Source organism: Panthera uncia, chromosome E1, assembly GCF_023721935.1.
Source record: "Panthera uncia isolate 11264 chromosome E1, Puncia_PCG_1.0, whole genome shotgun sequence".
Classification (NCBI taxonomy): Eukaryota; Metazoa; Chordata; class Mammalia; order Carnivora; family Felidae; genus Panthera; species Panthera uncia.
The window spans coordinates 54,765,610-54,784,571 of NC_064814.1; the positions used below are offsets into that span (position 1 = coordinate 54,765,610).

An 18,962-nucleotide genomic window follows, 5' to 3' on the forward strand; every position below is an offset into this window, starting at 1 on the left:
CCCCCCCCCCCCCCCCCCCCCCCCCCCCCCCCCCCCCGCCCCTAATCCTCTCCATCATCTTGTTGTTCATGGTCAATGATGTCGATGGCCGGTGCCTGTCATCCCAGACTTTTCTAGTTTCTAGGCATGAACAAATATACGTACATGTAAATATCAATTCTTTTGACTAGCGAGGGATCATACCATATATATGGTTCTGAAACTTGTGTTTTTATAAATTAGCATGTGACAGGCAAACATTACAAAATGAGATTCCATGAAAAGTTAAGTCCCCCTCACATCCTGAATCCCCCACCTACCCCCTCCTCACAGGCAGTTGTCTGTGTATCCTTCCAGAAGGTTTCTGAGTATATACAAATGTGTATGTGTCCAGCTGAGTGTTTTTAAATTTTTTTTAAATGTTTACTTATTTTTGAGAGACAGAGAGAGACAGAGTGCGAGGGAGCAGGGGAGGGGCGGAGAGAGAGGGAGACACGGAATCCGAAGCAGGCTCCAGGCCCCGAGACGGTGGGGCTCGAACCCACGAAACGTGGGATCATGACCTGAGCCAAAGTCGGGCGCTTAACCGACTGAGCCCCGCCCCAGGCACCCCTACATTTTGTTATTTAGAAGGCGGTCTGGTAAGTGGTTGGACTTGTTTACAGCCCCACCAGGAATAGCAGAGAGCGGTGCCTGTTTCCTCTGCCCTTTCCACAACTTCCCGGTCACAATTCCTCATCTGATAGGCAGAGGTGACATTATGTTTGTTTGCGCTTCTCTTACTAACGTAAAACTGAATGTTTTTCAATGGGATGAGAATTACTACTGTTTCTTTTTTCTGTGCTCCGTTACGTCTTTGCCTTTCTTTCTCGTTGTTCGCCACTGTGCGTTTGTCACTTGCAAATTTATTTCGCAGACATTTAAAATTTCTGTATAGTCAGATTGGTCTTTTCCTTTCGCGGCCTCTGTGTTTTCACTCTTGACGAGAAAGATTTTTTCCTACTCCGAGATGATTGAAAAGTTCCCCTATGTCTTCTCTACTGATACTTTTATAATTTGTTTTTTATCTTTTAATCCCTGAGCCAGGGGAATCTGTGCTTAATCGTAAGAATGAACTGTAGTGCAGCTTCCGTTTGCCTGGGTGGCTGGACGCTGAAAACCACAGATTGCCGGAGAACAGAACCCAGGACAAGGCGAGTTAGCATTGGGATATAATTCACAATTCCCCAAATTAAAATGCCCGGTCTGCTGTGTACAATTCACGCCCACAGCTTCTGTTTCCCTCTCCCTCCTCTCACCACACACTTCTTTGGGACAGAAGAAAAGCCTTCCGCTTTGTTGCCAATTTGCCACTAATTGAAACACATTGATATTTATTCTTGGTGTTGAGATGATCAAAAGGCTAATGTTTGGCCTTCTTATTGGCACGGAGGAGGTATTTCAGCCCGCTGTTTCTTAGTTACAGTTGCTACTTGATGGTGTCCAAGTGGGGGTGACTGCAGGCAAGTAGGAAACGGAAAAGCCGCGGTAGCGATTTTCCTCGGGGAAGCCTGAATTCTGGATTGTTGAGAGAATCTGTTTAGTTATTTATTTATTGTTATTTTTTTTTAAATATCTAAAGCCGTGGAGGCTGTTTAGCCTCATTGGTTTGGGGACTTACGATTTTACCGATTACCATCTTACTGGGGAACTTCTTCAAGCGTTTTCTAAAAAACTTTTTTAAAAATTAATGATGATTATTTTAGCAAGCTAGCTCCTTCTATCCACAATAGCAACCAGCGTTATAGATTCCCTGGGCCATGGTTTCGCTACGCCAGCCTCCCCCAGCCCAGGAAACGATGATGCTATCATTTGATTCTGCCAACTTCCTTAGAAATATTTTGGGCGTCCGTGCAGGGTTTGATGCCCCTGTTTGAAGTAGGAAAGTGTCACTGGATCTAAAGCAGCTGCCTAATGCCTTACTGTCACCAGAACTAGGTAATGTGGCCCCGGCAGCTCTGAATTGCCAGTTTCAGGTCTAATAAAACAAAAGCCACCCAATAAAAAAAAACCCTCAAAGCCAGATAAAATCCACTGTGCTGGGGATGGCTTATTTTTGTACTTACTCTTTATGTCTTGTGTCAGGTATGTCCTTACAGAAGTATCCGTTGGGGTGCCGAGTGGCTCAGTCAGTTGAGCCTCCGACTTCGGCTTGGGTCACTACCTCACGGTTCGTGGGCTCGAGCCCCACATCAGTTTCTGCCCTGATAGTGCGGAACCTGCTTGGGATTCTCTTTCTCTTCCTCTCTCTGCTTCTCCCTCGCTCTCTCTCTGCTTCTACCTTGCTCTCTCTCTCTCTCAAAATAAATAAACTTCAAAAAAAAGTATCTGTTAGCTTTCTCCCATTGTTCTTTTGATAGCTGAAGTCTTCCCCATCAACGTTTTATTTTGTTTTTAAACGCACGCACACGCTCACTGGCACTCAGCCTAGAAGAACTCGCTTAACTTGCTTCAAGAAAGCTAGTACAGAAAACTCTGGATGTAGCCCTGACTTGTTATTTTTTTTAGCCATAACTTGTGAGTTGTGCCGGAAGAGGTGTTAGCGATAATCTGGCGGTCCATACAAAAAGACAGAGATCCGCAAAAGAGAGATAACTGCTTCAAGGTTGCCGATAACAGTCAACACAAGACTAATAAGCTTTGGACTCCCGGCTTAACCCGCTCGCTAGGATAACGCAGTGAAATCCGAATCTTTCCTTGTAGTTTTCTTTAGAGTTTAAGGCTCATGCATGCGGTGTGCTTAAATAATGAGCTGATAGGGGCACCCTTTACAGCAAATCTGTCACATAGAGTAGCACTTTTCAAAATGGATTCCAGGTGTGTGAAGACACATTCACACGGAAAAAAGAAGGCAGTATTGAGAACCCGGCTCATTTTTTACAGGGCGTCTTGGGGGTGCTAATGTCTAGGCAAACACCCTTGAACACTGACACCTATAACTCAACACCCGAGGAATTCCTGACTCAGATCGCTCTGTTGACGGGAATAATCATTTCGGCGTTGGTCACGTTGGGAGGAAAAATAATCTTTACCTGCCGCGTTGCTCAGCGGCAGCTCGGTGTCCGTGGCCGCGCGAGTCCTCGGCTATGGTTCTGTCGAGGGCCTTTACTTGGGAAGTCTGTGGTGTCGAAGGTCAGAGCGGGAGGAGGAGGAGAACGGTTCAGGTCTCTTCTGGCCAGTACCGGTCAGAGTCTGTAATCGTCACACCTGGCCTGGGAGAGCTCGCTTAATAACACGATAGGTAAACTGAGGTAATTCACCCACCGTTGGACCTTAACGAGATGTGTGCAGAACACAGCTTGAAGGAGACCGGAGACAGAACCTTCTGGATGAACTCATAACCCGGGAGAGGCTACTTCTGGCATCCTTTAAGAACGAGGGGGCAGAGCCCGATCTCATCAGGTATGACATTTTCCTTCACGGGGATTACGTGGTTGGGTGAAAAGCGTTCTTGGCCGAGATCACAGATGTGTTTCCCAAACGGCTCGATTTAACTAGTAAAATCTATCCCGCCCCTTTACAGCATTTGCCATGTCATGGTCTTTCTCTTTAGCGTTCTTTAATTTTCTGGATTGAGTAAGCCAGGTATGTTGGGCGGATCTCATCCTGAGGGAAGACGGTTTGCGTGGAATACAGACCGGGTCGGAAAAGTTCCTTTGCATCCTCTGCCTGTGCTTTCTGCCACGTGAGCTGTCTTTTCGGCTCCTGAAGTCACGTGTTCACCTGGGTGGGAAAAAGGCTTCCCCGTGTGTGTGTTTTCACTGGCACGTTTGGGAAACTGTGTCCTAGCGAGACTGTGGTCTGTGCTCACGAAGGTAGGGGAGCACGGCCGTTGGATCCTGGCCCGTTCTGTGCCGGTGAGTGATTCCCACTCCATGGAGGGGACAGCCGCTGTCCACCCAGCTCTGTTGGAACACCCAGAGGAGCGGGCCAGCTCTCCAGGGTTGGGGTTAACGAACCCTATGTGCTTCCCTCTTCGGAACTGTCCACACAGCCCCCTTCCAGAACTCCTGTAACTTCATCGTGGGAACCATCACGATGGTTCGAGGAAATGAACTTCACGTAGAAACTCGCCTCTCTCCCTCTTTGCCACGAGGGACGATGCTTTCGTTCTGTGGAGTGGCTTGCTTCTGCTTAGTTCCTGGGTAGGAATGACATGGCTTCTCAAGGGCAGTGGTTTTTGACCTTTGGCCACGAGTTACTGGGCCCTGCGTCAGACAATTAAATCGAGGGGGCGCATGGAGGGTCCCAGGTAAGTACGATATGCAGTCAGGATTGCAGACCACTGCCCTGGGGTAAGCAGAGGAGAAGGAAACAGTGTCCTGTTGGCCCCAGGCCTTGGGAGCCTGTGACCCAGGGACGCAAGAAAGAAACGAAAGACAGGAAGCCGAATGGAATCCTGAGTTGTTTCTGTGGCGAAATAAAGCCCAGGAGTCAGGGAGGGAGGAGTCATGCCCCGGGCAGGGTGTGTAAGAAGCCAGAAGTGGGCCAGATAGCTCTCTGGCGGTGTGCGGTGAAGAAGGCGGTGATCCAGGGCTGGCGAGACAGAAACACATGAGCTGGGGATCCGTGGGGCACAGTCAGGGCCATCTGTCAAGAAGCGCGTCTATGTCGGAGTCCAGAAAGTAAACAAAGGTGCAGCTGGCAGAGCCAACCGGAGAGGCGATGGGCGGCATGTAAATACCTCTGCTTGGTGGTCCAGCAGGTGGACCTTCTAGGTCTGCGTTTCTTTCTTTCTTTTTTTTTTTTTTTTTAAACATTTATTTATTTTTGAGAGACAGAGAGAGATAGAGCACAAGCAGGGGAGGAGCAGAGAGAAAAGGAGACACAGAATCCGAAGCAGGCTCCAGGCTCCGAGCTGTCAGCACAGAGCCCGACGCGGGGCTCGAACTCATGAACCGTGAGATCATGACCTGAGCCAAAGTTGGATGCTCAACCGAGTGAGCCACCCAGGCACCCCTAAAAAATTTTTAAGTAGGCTCCACCCCCAACATGGGGCTTGAACTCACAACCCTGAGATTAAGAGTTGCACGCTCTACTAACTAGAGCCAGCCAGGCACCCCTGAATCTGCATTTAAATTTTAAAAAAAGTGAGAGAGAGAGAGAGAGGGAGAGGGAGAGAGAATGAGTGGGGGAGGGGCAGAGTGAGAGGGAGAGAGAGGATCCCAAGCAGGCTTTGCACTGTCAATGTGGAGCCCAATGCGGGGGCTCGAACTCACAGACTAGACTGTGAGATATGTATGACCTGAGCTGAAATCAAGAGTTGGACACTGAACCGACTGAGCTACCCAGGCCCCCGATGCAGAATCTGCATTTTAACAAGATCCTGGGGATTTGAATGCACCTTACAACTTGAGAAATATAGCTCTATATCTTTTGTTCTCTCTTTTTTTTTTTTTAATGTTTATTTAATTTTGAGAGAGAGGGAGAGACAGAGCATGAGCAGGGGAGGGGCAGAGAGAGAGGGAGACAGAGAATCAGAAGCAGGCTCCAGGCTCTGAGCTGTCAACCCAGAGCCTGACGCAGGGCTCGAACCCATGAACTGCGAGATCATGACCTGAGCCAAAGTCGGACGCTTAAAGCGACTGAGCCACCCAGGCGCCCCTATCCTTTGTTCCTAATGGTGGCACTGGGCATCTAAGTTACCCAAAGGGCTTGTAAAAAACAATAAAGAAGAGAGACACAGAGAAAGAAGAGGAAGGAAATACAGGTGGCAGGGCCGAATCCTTGCAGAGTCTGAGTGAGTAGCCTGGCCTGAGGCCTGGGTAGCCGCGATGGGGGGCGCACTTCTCAGGTGCGTCTAACAGGTGGCGGGGGAGGCCGCTGCCCTGTGTCCACCCGCGGTGCCAGCTGAAAGCTCGAGTCTGCCGTGCACTTCCCGGGTGCCGGGCACGGGCTGAGCACCTCGTGTGCGTTTGCTCAGGAGGTCCTCGTGACGTCCATTTTACAATGGAGAAACTGAGTTTGGAGGGGTCAGGTAACTCGCACAAGACTCTGAAGCTGACGGGTCTCGGAGCGTGGATTTCACCCAGATGTGAGCGCCGTCACACGTGAACTCGCAGCCACCGCAGTGCGAGAAGTGCTGGGCCCGGCCCTGTTGCTCGCTGGTCTCCCGGCCATCTGGGCTTCGAAGTCACTGACCTTGGGGTGCAGGTATGCGTGCCGCCTCTTTCACTGCTGTTACGACAAGGTGAGGCGATCGGTATGTGAAGGGCTTAGTGACGCAAGATGTTCCTCCTGGCGAACCGTGCCGCCATCAGGCCTGGAGGAAGCGCCTGCTGCTGCCTCCTTCCCTCCCCCTCGGGAGCTCCTGCCCCCCCCCCCACCCCCCAGGCCTCCCTGACTGACCTGTCTTGTTCCAGGGAGCCCGCCCCTTCTCCCCTTCCAGATCTCGCTCTGTGTCCCCTTCCTCCGTGCCCGGCTTTTTGCCGTCTTACCCGCAGACAGTCGCAGGTTAACTCTCTCAGCGGAATCCATGGCTGCAGGGGCTTCCCCTCCGGGGGTTTGTCCTTGGAAGCCTCCTGGAGCCCAAAGCAGATTGACTGTCGGGAGAATTTTAGCAAAGCTGGTGGATTAGCGTAGAGGCGTTGGGTCTCAGAGGCCTTCCGCGAGCGACCAGTGCCCCTTCCCCGTCCCGTGGTTCAGGCTGAGCCACATGCTGGGCCCACCCGTGTGGCTCGGAGGGGAACGGTTGGGGTGGCTTGGGGACAGGGAGGCCACACCAAGGCGGAACCGTGAAGCAACGAAGGCCAAAGTCCTCGGGGCTTGAAGTCATTGAGGCAGCCGGCCAGGCTTATTTACACGCTCTCGAGATGGAACCGAGGGAAGTGTAGATGCCGTTGTGTCGTCGTAGCTCAAGGAACGGAAGTCCGGAATAGCTCGGAGTAAGCTTCCAGAAGCATTCTGTTGAAACGTGCGTAAGCACCGTGGGGTAGAAGGGACTCCTGAGGAGCGATGTGAGGAAGGTGCGAATGGATAGGACGTTCCGTGCCAGGTGGCATGGGGGCTAGCCAAGAGAAGGAGGCAGTGTGGCCCTGCTGACCTCCAGGAGAAAGTCAGTCAGTACAGGTAAAAAGAGGGAAGCTTATGGTGGGTGGCCTGGAAGGTGGGTCGCTGGGGAATCCCTACGGGGCCCAGATTGCTGTCGACCCACCGTACGCGTGCACCCTCCTGCAGGCGCTTGCTAGGGCTGCTGCGGGCACAACACCGGGGGCTCAGCTACCAGAAACGTCCTTCCTCACGGTTCTGGAGGCTGGAAGGCCAGACCAGCGTGTCACTGGCAGTGTCGTGCCCCCTGACGGCCGTGACGGAGGGTCTCTTCTAGGCGTCTCTCTGAGTCTTCACGCGGTCGTTCCCCTGTGTGCACACGTCTCCCTGACGTGTCTGAGGTCTGTGTGTCCAGCATCCCCTCTTCTCATAAAGATAACCCGGGGCATGTTGGATGATGGGCCACCCCAACGACCCCATTGTAACTTAATGACCTCGTTAACGGACCTGTCTCCGAATACTGTCACGTTCTGAGGTACGTACCAGGGGTTAGCACTTCAACCCCGAATTCACAGGAATTTTTTGCGAAAATGCACGTCCCTGTGACATCCCAGGAGAACCTGGTCGATGAGAGGATGCGTGCTGGGTAAGAGCATTCTCAAATATTATGTAGGAAAATCCTTGGGAAATCTGCTTTCGGGCCACGAAATGGGCACGAGACAGCGCTGACCCGACCCGCTGGGAAGACAGCGCCGCCGGGGACTTACTGGAGACAAGAAATGGGTCTGTTGGCGAGCGGAGGAACGAATGATTGTCACAGTCGGGTGCTGGCAGTAGATTGTCATCACCCGGAAGTCAGAGTTTCTGGTCTTTGATTTCACTCGCCTGGCGACAGCAGAGTGTTATTTTTGCCCTCTGTACCCCTAGTCCCCACGCTTGAGGCCTCCCCTTCCACTCCCAACTTCTCGTACCCCGGGAACTCCTTCACTGGCCTTCGGAGGCTCTGAATTCACGTGTAGACGTAACCAGGCTGGATTCACAGTTCAACTTGTCCTCTTACGTCCTGACTGTCAAGGCCGCCTGGTCCTTTCTGATACCAGCCGTCAGGGACCTTTCGGCTCTGTCTTTGGAGGGACCCCTTTCCCTTCCCTGCCGGTCCGTTTCTGTGACACACAGCTTCCTCAGGCCTCCCCGCGGTTAATTCCCGGTCCTGGGCTCCCCGGCGTCCTTTCCTACTTCTCTGATCTCTGGATTCCTCTGGCATTTTTGTTTGCTTCTGTCATTCTTTAATAAACCAGCGGGAGTTGCTTTGTTACCTGGCGGGGGCGGGGGTGGAGGCTCCGTGGCACATGTCTTTGCCTTAGGTCACGACCTACGGAGATGCGCTGGCCGGAAAGCCTTATCAGAACCTTCAAATGTGATAGACACGCTCTCTGCGGCACATGTTGTCATTAATGCCAGACTGCCAGCACGGCGCATTCCCTGTCGCAGACCTGGGGCTAATCGGCTTGCTAATCAGTGTTTCAAAGCCCCGTGATGACCGGCAGCCAGAGTGAGGCATCGGTTTGTCCCATCAGGACTCACCGGGAGCCCGCGGAGCCCCTGCCTCTCCCTCTCCTTCCTGTTTCCTTTGTGTGACCCCGCTCCTCTCTTGCCTGCACCCGAACCCTCGGCCTCCTCTCTCCCGGGGGCCCCCCCACCCCTCCCTCTCCTCCTCTTCCCCCTTCCTCCTCATATGTGGCCTTATTAAGGAGAGAAGAGTATTGTCAGACCGCGGTTGGGATTAGCATTCCCCTTACACAGACATTGATGTGGCGATCACGCAGTTGAATGTGCGGCTGTCATGTGATGCGATCTTAGCTGCACCTTACGGATTACCGATCATTATTTTAAAGCAGTAAACCTTGATGGGAGACGGCGGGCTAAATAAGCGATGGTTGACTGACTTAGGGCCTTTGGAAACTTGTTAAAGAAGTCTCCGCGTAATAACGTCTCCTAGAAGATAAGCCGCGACTTAGAAGGACGCTGCTTTAAAATCCTCCTGCCCTTTATACTCGAGAGCATTGCTGAGTCTCACCATTAGTTAAATCTTTGTCTCTAGAGAGAGAGAAAAACAATCATTGCATACTCCACTGCTCGGTGAGCATCTCAGAGATTATGTGATTAACTCGGCTGTAGTGGGTGGCTAATTGGCTAAGCTTTAGTCTTTACACCAGCAGCTATATTGAGGATTATAGGAAGTAGGAAGTTATTTAGACGTCGGGATGGTAGCTGTGTGTCAGGAATGGCCTATTAGGAAGGAGACCAGTTGCTAAAGTCAAAAGGATGACGGTGGAATGTTCCCATTTTCTTAGAGTGTCGACGTTAGGCATTTGATGTCAGGTATCTTCCTTTGAGCTATTAAAAAAAAAAAAAAGAAAAGTATGTTACTTCCAGTGTGTATTTCATGTCACTGTATCGGAAACCACAGTGGACAAAAGAAAAATTTACATTCAATTTTACATGAAAAGCACCCCTCCCCCATTTTAAGCCATTGAATGTTGGGTTTTTATGACTATTATTTTTAATGTTTTTATTTATTTTTGAGACAGAGACAGAGCATGAGCAGGGGAGGGGCAGAGAGGGAGGGAGACACAGAATCCGAAGCAGGCTCCAGGCTCTGAGCTGTCAGCACAGAGCCTGACGTGGGGCTCAAACTCATGTACCGTGAGATCATGACCTGAGCTGAAGTCGGCTGCCCAACCGACTGAGCCACCCAGGTGCCCCTATTTTGTTTATTTTTTAGAGAGAGAGAGAGAGAGAGACAGAGTGTGAGCAGGGGAGGGGCAGAGAGGGAGGGAGACACAGAATCCGAAGCAGGCTCCATCCAGGCTCTGAGCTGTCAGCACAGAGCCCGACGCGGGGCTCGAACTCCTGTACCGCGAGATCGTGACCTGAGCTGGTCAGACGCCCAACCGACTGAGCCAGCCAGGCACCCCTGTAACTTAATTTATTCTTTAAAAAAATTTTTTTTTAATGTTTATTTATTTTTGACAGAGAGAGAGAGAGAGAGACAGAGCATGAGCGGGGGAGGGGCAGACAGAGGGAGACACAGAATCGGAAGCAGGTTCCAGGCTCCGAGCTGTCAGCACAGAGCCTAACACGGGGCTCGAACCCACATACTGTGAGATCATGACCTGAGCTGAAGTCGGACGCCCAACTGACTGAGCCACCCAGGCGGCCCAAGATGTTTTATTTCAAATTACAGCTTGAGTTATAAGAAGGATGATTCATATCTGACTCCACTTAGATTTCCTAAAGAATCATTGCTTGATATTTTATGTTGCCTAAAGTTATTAACACATGAGCAACCCCTACTTTCCTAAAACTAGGAATAGCTAAAGAATGCATAAGTAATATATTCACACGGATGAGGAATTTAAAAAGCATTTGACAGTATTTGGTGACAAGCCTCTCTCCCACTGTGTTCCCCACTTCTGGACATAAATATCAGTGTTAAAAATCATTGGCATATCAGGGCTCCTGGGTGGCTCAGTCAGTTGAGTGTCCGACTTCGGCTCAGGTCATGATCTCACGGTTCATGAGTTCAAGCCACGCATCTGGCTCTGTGCTGACAGCTCGGAGCCTGGAGCCTGCTTTGGATTCTGGGTCTCCCTCTCTCTCTGCCCCTCCCCTGTTCACCCTCTGTTTCTCTTTCTCTCTCGAAAATAAATAAACATTAAAAAAAAAAGTCATTGGCATATGCTTCTGAAGTTCTCTGAAGCATCTACCAGCAAATATGAATATTCCTTATTTCCCTCCATCTTTTACGCAAATGGTACATACTATTCTGCAACCTTTTTTGGTCACCTGATCAGATGTATTGGAGAGCTTCCCAAGGTAGCAGGTTTTTGTCATTCATTTTGATAGTCTTATAATATCTTGTTATATGCATGTACCATGATTTCTCTAACTAGCTTTCTATTAACAGATGTGTGTTTCCAGTCTGTTACGCATATATTTTATATGTGTGCATATATTACTTAGTACATAGATTTCTTCTACAAAAAAATGGTGGTGAATAACGTTACATATAAGGGAGTTCCCCCGTGTGAACATCTGCCTCTAGATAGGTTCTTAGAAGGAGGAGGGTTGGGGTGGGGATGGGATGGGGTACGCCTGGGTGGCACAGTCGGTTAAGTGTCTGACTCTGTCTCAGCTCAGGTCACGATCTCAGTTTGTGAGTTTGAGCCCCACATTGGGCTCTACACTGACAGCATGGAACCTGCTTGGGATTCGGTCTCTCCTTCTCTCTGCCCCTCCCCAGCTTGTGCGCACGCTCTCCCTCTCTCTCTCTCAAAATAAATAAATAAACTAAAAAATAAAATAAAATAAAATAATAAAGAAGTAGGATGGGCTGGGCCCAAGTATATGCACTGTGACTCTCACAGAACCAGCGTAGACTTTTATGTGAGTGCCTGTTTCCATCCAGTTTTCCCCAAAGACAGTGTCACTAACCTTGGTTTCCTAGGCCAGTCTCCGATATGAGGATTGTTACTTCCTAGTAGAGTTTTATGGCGCTCCTGTATAAAATCGTAACGAACCAAGGTTATCAGGAAATTCTCCTGTGTTTCTTTTTAGTGCTCTCACGATTTTATTTTATAACTGTTAAATATCTGATCCATCTGGAATTTAATTTGATGAAGAATATGAATCCCACTTTTTTCCTACTTGGCTACCCTATTTTTTTTTTTTTTTTTTGGACTGTGTTTTTTCCTGAATGATCCATTTTCGCAAATTTTGAGATGGTGAGCATTATACTATTGCACTGTGTGTCTGTGTGTGTATTTGGATCTGTTTCTGGACTTTGTGATGTGTTCTGTGGTCTCTCTGACAACTCATGTGTTAGTACCTTTTGAGGCTCTATTGTAAGTTTTAATACATGATAGTCTCCTGTCCTTATACTTCTTTTTTTTTAAATTTTATTTTTTTTAAAGAGGGAGAGAGAGAGAGTATCTCAAGCAGCTGTTAGCACAGAGCCTGATGCAGGGCTCTATCCCATCACCTGGGATCATGACCTGAGCTGAAATCAAGAGTCAGATGTTCAACCGAATGAGCCACCCAGGCACCCTTATGCTTCTTTTTTTTTTTTTTTTTTAAGAGTTTTGGGTTTTTTTTCTTTTCTTTTTTTTTTAAAAACATGAATTCTAGAACCAGCTAGCCTAATTTTTGAAAAGGAAAAGTAACTTTTTTTTTTAAATTGGCATTCCATTAAATCTTGAAACCTTTTATCGTATTGAATCTTTCTCTCCAGGAACATGGGGTGTCTCTCCACTTGGTCAAGACGCCGTTCAGGGCTCTCAGGGTGAGCTGTGCGCATTTGTGGCTTAACGTATTTTTAGGTATTTTACGTTTTTGGTGGTTTCGAATTCAGTATTTCATGCCATGGTGCTTTTTGGTCATTGTTTATAGGAAGCTGTTCGCATCTGATGCCTGCTAATTAGTATTCTAACCACTTTCTTAAAGCTCTGATTGTTTCCAGTCTTCCTGTTGGTCCCCTTGTCTTTGCCAGTTGTTATTTGTTTGTTTCTTAAGAGAAAGGAGCTTCTGAGCTTCCCAGTGAGTAGACTGGCTCAAAATAGAGCTAGGCTGGGTTCGCATCGCATGCCGTGTTATGCCGAAAACTGTGGAAGAATAGAGTTGCTATGATTGGCTTGGCTCTGCTCAGGAGAGATGCATCCTTGAACCTAAATGGGGGATGGGCTCGTGCGCCCTGAGCAGTGGAGCCCTGAGCAGAATCAAACTTGCCAGATCCTGAAGTCTCTTCTGACACCAGATGAGGAAGGTTCTGGAGCTCTGTGACCTCGAGTAGGACTTTCATCTCCTGTCCCTTCTCTTGTTCCTGACGTCCCAGGGAAGTGGTACCTCATGTGCCTTCTGGGTGATGTTAGTTAGGTTCACGTGGAGCTTAGATAATCGCCTTGAATCTCCAGTTCACTTTTTAAGGGAGCTGGGAAAGCCATCACTACCACCCGTCTGCACAAAGAGGATTGGGAGATAGGCTTTTGGAGTTCAACCCGTTTTCAAGAGTGACCCACTTAGTGTCACAGAGCGGGTTTATTCTGTGGGCAGAGGATCCTGTGCATTTCACGTTAGGTATCATTTAACTCTAGTTTGGACTCTCGTAGCTTCTGACCTTGTCTCCACATGCCTGACAAAGGCAGTGGGCTAATTTCATGCACGGACTGATATTTCGTATGACAAGAGAGAGTATTTACAGTAGGGACTGGCCTGAAAAATCTGGACTGTATGTTGCCTTAGTATATTTTTTCCCCCTCTGTTAACTACTGAAATGACAGCAGCCGTGCAGCGTGCACCGTGATCACGTTTCCTTGGGGAGAAAAACTGGGTACGTCATAGGACAGAGTAGATTTGTGACTCCCTTTGTGGTGGAGGCAGGCTGGTTGAAGGCTTCGGCCAAATTTTTGACCCTTTAGGATATTCTAGTGGTTTATGGGAATGGATAGAATTTTAAAAATAAAGACTTAATCTAAAAGTGGTGCATCACGGGGGCACCTGGGGGGCTCAGTTGGTTGAGCGTCCGACTTCGGCTCAGGTCATGATCTCCCAGTTGGTGGGTTCAAGCCCCGGGTCGGGCTCTGTGCTGACAGCTCGGAGCCTGGAACCTGCTTCGGATTCTGTGTCTCCCTCTCTCTCTGCTCCTCCCCTGCTTGGGCTCTCTCTTGCTCTCAAAAATAAACATTTAAAAAATTGAAAAAAAAATTTAAAAAATACAAGTGGTATATTATGTCATAAACACATTGTACAAAAAGAGTAATCAGGGAAAATTAGAGCTTCCTTCTACTTCAACAGACGTGAGTTTCCTCATTTCTTCCCCAGAGGCAACCACTTCGAACAGTTTTTTATGTGTCCTTCGAGAGAGACTCTACACGTAATAGAAAAGCATGCACACACCTCCAATCTCCCTCCCCACTCTTTTATTTTTAACATGAATGATAGTATAATATGCCGTCTTGACTCTGCATTATCTCTTCAGTTTCGCAGATTATCTTGGACAGTCTGCAGCAGAATGTTTAAACCAGTACCCTTAATCAGGGCGCCTGGTGGCTCAGTCAGTTCAGCGCCCGACTTCGGCTCAGGTCATGATCTCACGGTTTGTGAGTTCGAGCCCCGCGTCAGGCTGTGTGCTGACAGCTCAGAGCCTGGAGCCTGCTTCCGATTCTGTGTCTCTCTCTGTCTCACTGCCCCTCTGCCCCTTGCGCGCTCGCTCTCTCTCTCTCTCTCTCTCTCTCTTTCTCTCTTTCTCTCTTTCTCTCTGTCAAAAATAAATATTTAAAAAAATTAAAAACTATAACATTATTTAAAGAAATTAAGGAAAAACGAAACGATATGCTATGTTCAAGATGGGAACACTCAGTAGTGTAAAGACATCGGCTCTCTCCAGATTCACCTGTAGGTTCAGAACAAATCCACTTAGAGTCCTCAGCCAGTTTTTTATTTTGTCCCTTAAGAAGCTGATTCTGATGTGGTGTTTAATAATTCTTATGTGGCATTTAAAAGAGCCAAGGCAATTTTGAAGAACAAAGGGGCTGAGCACTCACATCAGCGAACGGGACTCTTACCATAAAGCTGCATTGTGGTTTTGCCCCCAAAGTAGGCAAACAACCCCAGTGGAAACAGTCCCGCATACACAGTGTCACTTGATTCTTGACAAGGGTGTGCTACAGTGGAGTGGAGAAAAGGCAGTCTCTACAGTAAATAAGGTTATATCAGCTGGGTATGCATATGGTAAATAAAAGAATTTCAGCCTCTGCTGTCATTCTCCATAAAAATCTGTGCCAAGAGGATTGCAAATCTCAATGTGACAGGTGAAATGAGAGCTTGTGGAGGAAAACATAGGAGAATGTCTTTATGACCTCGGGATGCACAAGCTTTTCTTACAGGACACAGAGAGTAACTGTGAAAGAAACACACGGTAGGTGGGACTTCCTTAAAATAAGAAATTCTGTTCATCATGGGGCGCCTGGGTGGCTCAGTCAGTTAAGCGTCCGACTTCGGCTCAGGTCACGATCTCACTCTCCGTGGGTTCGAGCCCCGCGTCGGGCTCTGTGCTGACAGCTCAGAGCCTGGAGCCTGTTTCAGATTCTGTGTCTCTCTCTCTCTCTGACCCTCCCCTGTTCATGCTCTGTCTCTCTCTGTCTCAAAAATAAATAAATGTTAAAAAAAAAAATTGAAAAAAAAAAAAAAGAAATTCTGTTCATCAGAAGATACCACAAAGCACGAAAGATAAGCCAGAGAATGAGAATCTGTGTTTGCAGCGCATACATCCGACCCAGGAGCTGTATCCAGAGTACATAAAGAATGCCTATAATTTAAGAATTTGGACTTCCCAGAAGAGGATAGCTGGTTGCTGGTGAGCATATGAAAAGATTGCGAAGCAAAACCACGATCGTCGTGCCATCACACCTACCAGAATGGCGGAGATTGAAACGGCAGACGTGTCCAGTGTTACTGGACAGGGACTGGCTGGATTTCTCACATACTGCTGGCAAGACTATCAGTTCTGTAACCACTTTTCAAAAAATTTTTTTCGTGTTTATTCATTTTTGACAGAGAGAGAGCCTGAGCGGGGGAGGGGCAGAGAGAGGGAGACACAGAATCCGAAACAGGCTCCCGACGCGGGGCTCGAACTCAGACCGTGAGATCCTGACCTGAGCCGAAGTCGGCCCCTTAACCGGCCGAGCCAGGCGCCCCTCTGTAACCACGTTGGAAAACTGTTTGACCGTGTCTCCTAAAACTGAGCTGCACAGAAGCATGTATAAGACCGTTTCTAGCAGCATTATTCCGAATATTCCCACCTGGAAACAACCCCGTGAGCATCTGCCCTGCGGCGGGTAAATGCGTCACGGTGTCTTCATACGGCGATACAACAGGAAACGAGAACAAGTGATCTAGGGCTACACAGCGCACACCACAGAGGATCTCACAAACACTTCGAGCAAAAGGAGTCTGGCATAAGAGGACGTGCTGTCAGATGGCGTTCCGGTAAAGGCAGAACTTACTCACAGTGTTACAGCTCACCAAACAAAGTGGGGCCCTTTGCGGGAAGCCGTGAGGAAGCAGGGGGCACGAGGGATCCTGGTGTTCTGCTAGTCCTGTTTCTTGCTAGGTAGTGACTACCGGGGTATTCACCTTGCAGACCATCTCTGAGCTGTGCAGTTACGACTTTTCTGTTTCTGTGTTCTGCTTGGATTGAAAAATACGTATAGGGGCGCCTGGGCGGCTCAGCCGGTTGAGTGTCCAACTCTTGGTATCAGCTCAGGTCATGATCTCACAGTTTGTGGGATTGAGCCCGTGCTCAGCGTGCAATTCTTTCTCTCCCTCTGTCTCTCTCTTCACCCTCTCCCCCACTTGCACTCTCTCTAAAAAAAATAAAATAAAAGTATGTATATAACTACATATATACACACCTACATTTGTATATAACACGTATGCAGACAAGTGTGTATATACCTGTATAGATGTGTAATTGTGTATGTATATGTACTTATTTATATAACATAATAAGTGTAAGAAGTGATACTTTATATGCCTTTATAAATGTATGTGTATACCACTCATATTTATGTATGAGTACATATAAATGTATACACACACACACACACACACACACACACACACTGAGAACTCTGTCCTGAACAGACCACAAGACAGAGATGGAAGTCAGGAGAACTCGGGGGACACTTAACTCAGCCCTTCCCAGTTTCTAGATTTCGAAAAGTTAGGATTTTTCTCCCTTGAAAGTGAGAGGGAGGGTCAGGGTTCTGGGCCGCCCACCTTCACAAAAGGGACCCTGTCCCCCTTCCGTTCTCTCCCCCATCCTTCTTCCCTCCCCTTCCTCTGTGTAACAGCCTGTGTGTCACTTGAAAACTTGCCTTCGGTGTCTGTGGACCCCTGCCCAGCCTGTCTGTTCCCTTTTTCTTTCTCCCCCCTTCGTCTTTCTTCCTTGCCTTTAGATCTTTCTCTTCCATTTCTCTTCCCCTCCCCCCCCCCCCGGGAAAAAAATTAATGTTTGAATCTGGCATTTCTTCATTTTAGGTTTTTTTTTTTTCCTACCCTTAATTTTAAACGCAGAAGGATGCTTTCGATAACGCTTTCTGTCAGTCGACACCAACATTGTACGTCTTCATTCCCCCGATGCCTCCCCTCCCGTGGCCCCCCTCCCCTGAGGAAATGACTCATCCTTAATTGGATTTGAAACAAATTATCAACACGGCACAGGCTCATTGTAACAAGTCAAACCACGCTGGGGAGTAGCGGCAAATTAATTCTCTCCCTCCTTTCCCTCCAGTAACTAGCGTGAACCAGCTCCATGGTTTTCCTCCAGACACTTACCTGTATGTAGACAAATATTTATAAATATATTTACGTACATATGTGTTTTCCTCCTCTTTTTTTTTTTTTTTGATGAAGACAGAGTTGTAACTCTACATATGACTCTGTGATTTACCTTTTTCATTTAAATCTGGCAAGTCTTCCAAATCAATAGATCTAACAAATTCTTTGTTTTTATTTTTTAAGAGAGAGAGAGAGAGAGAGAGAGCAGAGTGAGCACGAGTTGGGGAGGGGCAAAGGGAGAGGAAGAGAGAATCGTAAGCAGGCTCTGCGCTGAGTGTGGAGCCTGACGTGGGGCTCGATCTCTCGACCCCGGGTCACGACCTGGGCGGAAATCAAGAGTCAGACGCTCAACTGACTGAGCCACGCGGGCGCCCCTAACCCATTCTTTTGAATGGCTACCTTGTGCCACAATATACATGCGCAGTGATTCCCCAACCACTTCCCCACTTGATGGTTCCTGGCTGCCTCGTACTTCGCCATGATAGGGAAGGACAGCAGTCGGTATCCGTAGTGAACGTGGCTTTCGTTTCGGTAGGACAGAGGCTCTGAAGTGGGGCTGCTAGCCTGAGGGATGGGAGTCCATGCTAGTTAGCATGCTGGGTCTGTTTCTGAAAGTCCCTGTGCCTCCCCTGTCCCGCCCATGTTTCCCTAGAACTGGTTGGGTTTTATTGATCTGTTGGGTGAAAAATGGGATCTTGTTTTGAATTGCAGTCCTTGGGGCACCTGGGGGCCTCAGTCGGTTAAGCATCCGACTTTGGCTCGGGTCACGATCTCACTGTTTGTGGGTTCGAGCCCCCCGTCGGGCTCTGTGCTGACAGCTCGGAGCCTGGAGCCTGCCTCGGATTCTGTGTCTCCCTCTCTCTCTCTGCCTCCCTCTCCCTGCTCGTGTTCTGTCTCTCTCTCTCTCTCTTTCTGTCTCTGTCTCTCTCTCAAAAGTAAGTAAGCATAGGGGCGCCTGGGTGGCTCAGTCGGTTGAGCGGCCGACTTCAGCTCAGGTCATGATCTCACGGTCCGTGGGTTCGAGCCCCGCATCAGTCTCTGGGCTAATGGCTCGGAGCCTGGAGCCTCCTTCCGATTCTGTGTCTCCCTCTCTCTCTGCCCCTCCCCCGTTCATGCTCTGTCTCTCTCTGTCTCAAAAATAAAAAATAAACTTAAAAAAAAAAGTAAGCATTAAAAAAATTTTTTTTTCTTTTAATTTTTGAATTGCAGTCCTTAACCTCTGGTATATTGGTGACTTTTGGTGGAAACTTAAAAAGATTCCCTACCCCTGCTTGTATTCATTTCAAATTATAACGACTGTGTAGGAATTGAAAAAAGAGGAAATTCCAGTCTATGAAGAAGCTGGGGGTAGGGGGAGGGAGAAAGCAAGAGTCACCTACACGTACTGTATCCTAAGTTACTTGCGTTGATTTTTCTTTTAAAAAGCTGATTATGGGGTGCCTGGGTGGCGCAGTCGGTTAAGCGTCCGACTTCAGCCAGGTCACGATCTCGCGGTCCGTGAGTTCGAGCCCCGCGTCAGGCTCTGGGCTGATGGCTCGGAGCCTGGAGCCTGTTTCCTA

At 48.5% G+C, this 18,962-nt stretch overlaps 1 protein-coding gene across 1 annotated transcript in view; it reads left to right on the top strand.

Moving 5' to 3' along the window:
* STX8 (syntaxin 8) overlaps positions 1-18,962 on the top strand; it is a 251,858-nt gene that overhangs the window by 21,573 nt on the left and 211,323 nt on the right. Inside the window, exon 4 of the mRNA XM_049638107.1 lies at positions 3,310-3,420. Coding sequence (XP_049494064.1) covers positions 3,310-3,420 — 111 coding nt within the window. The remainder of the gene's footprint in view (positions 1-3,309; positions 3,421-18,962) is intronic.